Source organism: Cololabis saira, chromosome 4 (genome assembly GCF_033807715.1).
Source record: "Cololabis saira isolate AMF1-May2022 chromosome 4, fColSai1.1, whole genome shotgun sequence".
In the NCBI taxonomy this organism is placed as follows: Eukaryota; Metazoa; Chordata; class Actinopteri; order Beloniformes; family Belonidae; genus Cololabis; species Cololabis saira.
Window position 1 is genome coordinate 49,637,146 of NC_084590.1, and position 8,313 is coordinate 49,645,458.

An 8,313-nucleotide genomic window follows, 5' to 3' on the forward strand; every position below is an offset into this window, starting at 1 on the left:
TCATGATCCATGTGTTGCTGGAGACACGGCACCATGTGAAAGGTTGCCGCAGACACCATTCTCCGGATGTTTGAAGGACGTGTACACCTGGCATTGGAACAACCAGACCTTTAGACTTACAAATTTCACGTCAGAACACCATCTCACGGGGGTCCAATGGAAGGCACTGAGTTTACCCTGGACTATCTCCCTGGACAGGTTCAGGTGGCCACTGAATCAGTCTACAGACCTAAAACAGATTATTAAGTCCCTTGGGTCTAACGTGTCCAGACTCCTCGCGTCGACCCTCATCACCGGTGGAGAGGTGGTACATGCCGCTAAGGTGATAGAGCAGAATAGCGCACATCATTGATGGGATATCTCTTCAGGAATGTCTGCAACAGCTAGGACACATGTGGCGCCTCCACTGTTAATATTGGTTGTTGTATTCTGTGTGTTTACCATGTGTAATAAATTTTGCATGCCACTATATTCAAAATGCATGTAGATGGTACAGGTTTAGTGGACGTACGGGAGAAGAGGAGGATATCACCTTTGATGATTACCATGGTAATGGATGTTTGTTTTTTGAATTAAGGACATTTCCAGGCCTAGAGGTGGAATGAGAGGCGGCATATGTTTGATGTCCTGGAATGCCCTTAATTCAACTTTTCATATTAATTATGCTCATGTATCATGCTTGTTTCATGTATTATGCCTGTTTTTTAATTAGGACATTTTCAGGCCAAAAGGTGGAATGAAGGAAGAAAAAATAAGTTTTGTGTCCTGAAATGTCCTTCATTCTCAAAACAGTCATATCAGCTATGCACTTGTTGTTTATTGTAACAGTGAGAGAGGCGCTTGGTTCACACGGGAAGCTCAGTCCCGTGTGGGCCAGGCCTTAGCGTGAGAACTGGCAGGCGGAGGTTGAAGGGGCAACCCCCTCCGCGAGAAAGGTATAAGAACGGGGGGCAGCCGGAAGTCCAGTGAGAGTCTGCTGTGGGTCGGAGTGCACAACGCCGGGGGGTACCCCGGCACCCACCAACTAGGGATGCACCGAAATGAAAATTGGAGGCCGAAACTGAAGCGGAATAAAATGTAAAGACTTGGCTGAATACTGAGTACCGAATAGCCTACGGAATGCGGTTGTTCACAGTTTTTCATTTACAGAGGGTTGCAAAAGTATTCACCCCCCTTGAACTTTGTGACCTTTTGCCACATTTCAGGCTTCAAACATAAAGATATAAAACTGTAATTTTTTGTGAAGAATCAACAACAAGCGGGACACAATCATGAAGTGGAACGAAATTTATTGGATATTTCAAACTTTTTTAACAAACAAAAAACTGAAAAATTGGGCGTGCAAAATTATTCATCCCCCTTAAGTTAATACTTTGTAGCACCACCTTTTGCTGCGATTACAGCTGTAAGTCACTTGGAGTTTGTCTCTATCAGTTTTGCACATCGAGAGACTGAAATCTTTGCCCATTCCTCCTTGCAAAACAGCTTGAGCTCAGTGAGGTTGGATGGAGAGCATTTGTGAACAGCAGTTTTCAGTTCTTTCCACAAATTCTCCATTTGATTCAGGTCTGGACTTTGACTTGGCCATTCTAACACGTGGATATATTTTTTGTGAACCATTCCATTGTAGATTTTGCTTTATATTTTGGATCATTGTCTTATTGGAAGACAAATCTCCATCCCAGTCTCAGGTCTTTTGCAGACCCATCAGGTTTTCTTCCAGAATGGTCCTGTATTTGGCTCCATCCATCTTCCCATCAATTTTAAACATCTTCCCTGTCCCTGCTGAAGAAAAGCAGGCCCGAACCATGATGCTGCCTAGTGCTGGGCGGTATGACCAAAAATGTATATCACGGTATTTTTCAAAATTATATCTGTTTCACGGTATATCACGGTATTTTTTTTTTCATGCACAACTGGGTGTTAACCACATTTTCTAATGATTTGGAAAGGAATTGCTGCAGTAAATTGGCTTAGAATGGCCTATTTTACTGTCATGAGGAGGAAATATTGTAGAAAAACATTAATGTCCACACTAGTATAAATATAGGTTTGCATGGGCTCACAAAATGATGCCGTTTACAATGAGGTGGTTCTAATGAAGTGAAGGAATCAGAATACAGGACAGTTGTAGTCAAAATACAGAAACCTTTTATTTAACACAATTTGCAAACAACTTGAAAAAAACACTTTGTAAAAATGAACTACACAATGTAAACAACCAGTGAACATTAATGTTGAGGTAAACAAATAAATGGTAAACTAAAAATATGCAACTTGCATTAATAATAATATTGTTCAAGCCCAGGCACACTATTCAAGTTTTGAAAATAAATAAAACACAGTGAACATTAAAGAAACTTGCATCAATATGGTCTTCTCTTGAGGTAAACAAATGATACTAAACTAAAAGTATGCAACTTGCATAATAATATTGCTCAAGCCCAGGCACAATATTCAAGTTTTAAAATAAAAAAGTTCAATTTGGCTTGCAGGATTATCCTGTAGCATATAAACAACAATATTGACATGTTTCAACTTTATGGACAAGCTCCATAAATAAGGCATCTCTGGCAACCACTACAAATTTTGTGCAAGGAAAACCAGACGGTCCACAGCATCGGGTTTGAGTGCAGCCCTGTGGCACGTGACAATGTTGCCACCAGTGCTGAATACTCTCTCAGATGGAGCACTGGTGGCAGGTATGCATAAATACTAGCACTATGCATCGAGCTAGCTTTGCAACACGGGGGGAAATTTGCCTGATGGCATCTCCACCACTCCAAAGGGTCTGCATCATTGTCAACCTCTGTGGTCTGCAAGTAGGTCCTCAGCTCCATCTTGATGCTTTCCTCCTCTGAGAGTGTGTCTCTGCTGCAGCCCATGCCGATGGTGCTCTGCTTTTTGAAAAAGCTGGACAAAGTCTTTTTTCTTTTTTCCTCAGGCGGAGCAGGCCCTGCTGCTGCTGCACCAGAAGGCCCTGGGAGAGGGTCTTGCAGTTGATCCTTTAGTGCCTTGATTTCTTCCACTGCTCTGGAAATGACATGTTCCACCTTTTCTTTCCTGATGTAGGTGGTTCTGAATCGTGGATCAAGGAATGATGCAATATCGAGCAGGTCATCTGTGTCTGGATCTGAGAATTTCTCGTTCAAGTAGGCGAGAATGTTTCTCTTGACATACTTGGTCAGTTGAGGATTGTCGTCTTCCTCAGCAAGAATGGTTGTGTTGAAGAGATGAATTACCGGCTTGACGTAGGACACGCTGACATATTGCTCTCCAGACAAGGCATCTGTGAAGTTCTGGAGTGGGCTCAACACCTGAGAGAGAGAAAGAGAGATTGTCATTTCCATAACATGAAAAGTAAAAACGTGAATCCTCTGCAGAGTAAATAAGGAAGAGAAAAAAGAGTTATGTTGAACATAGCTATATCTGTAAAAATGAAGAGCACATAATAAAAGAAAAGAAACATCCACACACCTTGTTGAGAGCCTCCAAGACATCCACATCTTGCCAACTGAGGACCAAGTGTCTTGATTTTTTGTCAGCTCTTAGAACCTGACTGATGGTTCTCTCCTGCTCAAGTACTCTCTGAATCATCTTCTGACGTGACCCCCACCTGGTGGGAGTCTCAGTAGTGAGCATGTGCTTTGGAAGACCCAGTTCATCCTGAGCCATGGCCAGGTCCCTCCTTTTTTTCCAAGAATATGAAAAGGCTGCCACAATTTTTTTGCAGACTCCAGCTGCGCGTTGAATGCGGTCATCTTTCACACCTCTCTCTGTAAAAAGAACGTTATTAGTTTGGTAATAATCATGTTAAATTGACTACAACAGATTAATGTATAACCCCAAAATACTAATCTTTAAGCCCCCCCCCAAAAAAAATAAAAATAAATAAATAAATAAAGATTCTAATAAACCCACACATGGTAAGTTGAAAATAAATTTCATCATGAAAAGTCATGCATTGATAATAATAATATAGATAACAGAAAACTGGCAAGAGGCGCACACATTATATTTATTAATATAATTTGACAGCTATTAATTATTATAGTTTGATATTAATAAAATAACTATTGCTTACCTATGTCCAATTGTTTAACTGGACAGCCTTAATGATGTTGGCTCCACTGTCAGTTGTGATGGCCACTAGCCGCTGCTCTGAAAGCCCCCAGGAATCAAGTGCCTCTTTCAGGCCTGCTGCGAGTAACTCCCCGGTGTGGTCTTCAGGAAAATAACTGGTTTGCAGACAATGGCTTCTCAACATCCAGTCCTCACTTGTAAAGTGAACAGTCAGACTTAAGTATGGCTCCATGCTGCGACTGGACCACAAATCAGTCGTTGCTGAGAAGTGGGGAGCGGTAGCTACGTCAGCTTGTAGCTTAGCTCTGTGCTTTTCATATAAATTTGGGAGTGCTGTTTGACTAAAATATTTCCTACTCGGTATCTCATACCTTGGATCAATAGTTTTTATCAACTCCCTGAAGCCGTGTTTTTCCACAGTACTAATTGGTACCATGTCTTTGGCTAGGTGGACCGTGATTGCGTTTGTTATATCAATCCACCGTTTGCTCTTTTTTTCATATGCAGTCCCCCTAGCAAAGGCGTCTTTAATTGTTGTCTGACTGGGATTTTCTCCCGCACGTCTAGTGTTACCTGACGTGGTGGGGGCAGACCTCATACATTCTTGGTATTCCACTACATGTTTGCGGCTGAGGTGGTGGAGCAAGTTGCTGGTGTTGCCGCCCGCGGCTACAACTTTAGCCCTACAACACTTGCAGATCAGATGACTGACTTTTGTTGGACGTCGTCTTTTTTGAAACCAAAAAATTTCCACACCGCCGAGACGGCTCCTCTTTTTGGAACAAGTTCCCCTGTGTCTTCTTCTTGAACAGTTGTGGGACTTTTGTTTTCACCCATCTTCACCCACACGTGTCCGCTGTAAAGAGTGCAACTGCTAAACAGTCCCCTCACAACAGCGGCGCTGCGTTCCGCCGCGCTACGTTCTGCCGCGCTACGTTCTGCCGCGCTACGTTCCGCCGCGCTACGTTCCGCCGCACTACGTTCCGCCGCGCTACGTTCCGCCGCACTACGTTCCGCCGCGCGGCGTTTCCAACGTTGTGTACGCTACTCACCGGTATTACGGTATATGAAAAATTCATATCATAAGAAAAATAAACACCGGTATTCGGTATGAACCGGTATACCGCCCAGCAGTAATCCACAGTAGTAAATGGAGAGGTAACACACCCTCTTTTTCCTGTTTTATGAATGAATTTAAATTGTATTATTCAGCATTACTCAGACTAAAAGACTGGAAGGCAGCTAGGATGATCTCTTACATGATTTCTAAAGGCTGAATTATGCTTCAGGTGACACGCCGTCACCTGCGCCGTCACTGACGTGCACCTCCTGAAAATTGTAACTACGCGTCGAGGAGACGCCGACCACACGCAGACCGAGAGGGCTGTGATTGGTTCGTTTGAAAGCGAAGCATTTCCGGTTTGAATCAGTAGTGAACTTCCAGGGCTCTTTTCTTCGTTTATATGTGATTTTTTTTGTTTTTGTTTTTTGCACAATAGTTGTCCTTATCTCTTTGATTTACTGTGACCGGAAAAAGTCGGATAAACCATTCAGAAAAAGATCGCTAACTAGTGGCCGCGGGGGGTACTGCACCGCGACCAAATGGAGAGACGGAGAAGTCCGAAGGGTTCAGCACGGCGTCACGGCTGCGGCGTGTGCTCTGCGTTGGTGTGACGCAGAAGCATATTTCAGCCTTAAATCACTACTCCTCTAAGCTACTCTCATTGTGTGGTTTAGCTCCTCTGATTTTCTTTTGGTTTGGTCTTATGTCATTATCATTGCACTTGCCCATTAATTTATATTTAAACAATTATATGCCCCCTAGTCCTTTTTCTTTCTTGTTTTGTGCATTTATGTTGTTTTGTTTTTGTTCTTCATGTAGCATTACAAAGAAGAATTTGAAGTAGACTTGTGTTTCCTCTACGAGTTTGTATTGTTGTATCGTTTATATTGGTGTCTTTGTTAATAAAGAAAGTGAAAAAAAAAAGTAACGGTAATGCGCTATCTTCTGTATAGAGGATCTTTGGCTCCGCCCCTGGAGCTGCTGATACGTCACCGTCGCCGCCATATTGGATGTTCAAGACTGTAAACTAATACAAGTAAATGGACTTATTTTCATAAAGCATCTTTCTACAAAGAAATGTACGTTTTACGTAGTGCTGGGCGGTATACCGGTTCATACCGAATACCGGTGTTTATTTTTCTTATGATATGAATTTTTCATATACCGTAATACCGGTGAGTAGCGTAAACAATGTTGGGAACGCCGCTGGACACTGTTTGTGAGGGGACTGTTTAGCAGTTGCATTGTTTACAGCGGACACATATGGGTGAAGATGGCTGAAAACGAAAGTCCCACAACTGTTCCAGAACATGACACAGGGGAAATTGTGCCGAAACGAGATTTTTTAACCACAAAGGCTGCGATTTGACCAGTCACGTGATCTGGTCACGTTGCGAGTTAGCAGAGCCGGCAGGGAAAAGTCAACAGTGCCGCGTGTCCGCGTGTAACCTAAATCTACCATGGTCTCAGCGTTAGGGCTCGGCCAAGTGAGGCTTTATTAATATATGGGCTTTATAAATGTATTAAATATGAGCGCGGAGTCGGCGAGGAGCGTGTGTCGCGCTGTAAAGCATGATTTATGCTTCCGTGTTCAATCGACGCAGAGCCTACGCCGTAGGTCGCGTACCCTACGGCGTAGGCTCTGCGTTGGTGTAACGCGGAACCTTAAATCACCTGCAGCCCGACAGCTCATCAGGAGGTTAGACAGCCGCGGCTGCAGTTGTTGATTGCTGGTTCGTTTTGTTAACTCTGAGCTTTATTGGTTTGTTTGTTAGTTTGCTGGGTTTTTTTTTTCTCTCTGGGATTTTTGAGTTATTTATGAAGAAGTTCTCAGTTCCCTGTGAGCAGTACTGGAGTTGAGGGGGGATGAGGGGTGATGTGATGGCACCCCCCCTGAAATTAAAACCGGTCCAAATCATCTCCCTCTGAAATAAAAACGGTCCAAATCATCGCCCTGAAATAAAAACGGTTCAAATCATCTCCCTCTGAAATAAAAACGGTCCAAATCATCCCCCCCTGAAATAAAAACGGCCCAAATCATCCCCCCCTGAAATAAAAACGGTCCAAATCATCCCCCCCTGAAATAAAAACGGCCCAAATCATCCCCCCTGAAATAAAAACGGTCCAAATCATCCCCCCTGAAATAAAACCGGTCCAAATCATCCCCTCCTGAAATAAAAACGGTCCAAATCATCCCCCCCTGAAATAAAAACGGTCCAAATCATCCCCCCCTGAAATAAAAACGGCCCAAATCATCCCCCCTGAAATAAAAACGGTCCAAATCATCCCCCCTGAAATAAAACCGGTCCAAATCATCCCCTTCTGAAATAAAAACGGTCCAAATCATCCCCCTGAAATAAAAACGGTCCAAATCATCCCCCCCTGAAATAAAAACGGTCCAAATCATCCCCCCTGTAAAACTGCCATCCCTCCTTTAAATCCCTTATGTCATTTCATCAATGAATGTGGTTTTACTGCTATTTCAACATTTAGAGTCATCACCAGAAAAATAACACCAGAAAAATAACTTATTTGACCATTTTCACCTGTTTCAAGTAAATTTTCACTTGAAATAAGTAGAAAAATCTGCCAGTGGAACAAGATGTATCTTCTTATTACAAGCAAAAAAATCTTGTTCCACTGGCAGATTTTTCTATTTATTTCAAGTGAAAATCTTCTTGAAACAGACTGATTTATTGCTTGTGTAGTTGAAAAATACATGAGAACAGGACCTTGAAAAAAATAATTGCATATTAAATCGCAATCGCAATATTGAGGAAAAAAAACACAATTTGATTATTTTCAAAAATCGTTCAGCCCTACATTAGAATCATAAGTGCCACCTCATTGTAAACGGCATCAATTTGTGAGCCCATGCAAACCTGTATTTATACTAGTGTGTACATTAATGTTTTTCTACAATATTTCCTCCTCATGACAGTAAAATAGGCCATTCTAGGACAATTTACTGCAGCAATTCCTTTCCAAATCATTAGAAAATGTGGTTAACACCCAGTTGTGCATGAAAAAAAAAATACCGTGATATACCGTGAAACCGATATAATTTTGAAAAATACTGTGATATAAATTTTTGGTCATACCGCCCAGCACTAGTTTTACGTCTCATTTATTCATTCACACACGCACTAATATACTTGGGAAACAGT

At 42.3% G+C, this 8,313-nt stretch overlaps 1 protein-coding gene across 1 annotated transcript; it reads right to left on the reverse strand.

Annotated features, from left to right (window-relative positions):
• On the reverse strand, nucleotides 1–3,874 carry LOC133442596 (E3 SUMO-protein ligase ZBED1-like). Its single transcript, XM_061720605.1, has 3 exons — nucleotides 3,478–3,874; nucleotides 2,763–3,317; nucleotides 1–87 (listed from the first exon to the last, which is right to left on the reverse strand). The coding sequence occupies exons 1-3, from the start codon at nucleotides 3,673–3,675 to the stop codon at nucleotides 1–3; spliced, it is 840 nt and encodes a 279-aa protein (XP_061576589.1). The 5' UTR covers nucleotides 3,676–3,874.
• Nucleotides 3,875–8,313: the final 4,439 nt, after the last annotated feature.

Excerpts from the sequence above, each read along its gene's own strand:
- LOC133442596 (XM_061720605.1), bottom strand. The coding sequence starts at position 3,675 with ATGGCTCAGGATGAACTGGGTCTTCCAAAGCACATGCTCACTACTGAG. Across the intron at positions 3,318-3,477 it reads TCTTGGAGGCTCTCAACAAG|GTGTTGAGCCCACTCCAGAA; the intron begins GTGTGTGGATGT and ends TCTCTCTCTCAG. Across the intron at positions 88-2,762 it reads AGTGGTGGAGATGCCATCAG|GTGTACACGTCCTTCAAACA; the intron begins GCAAATTTCCCC and ends TTCCAATGCCAG.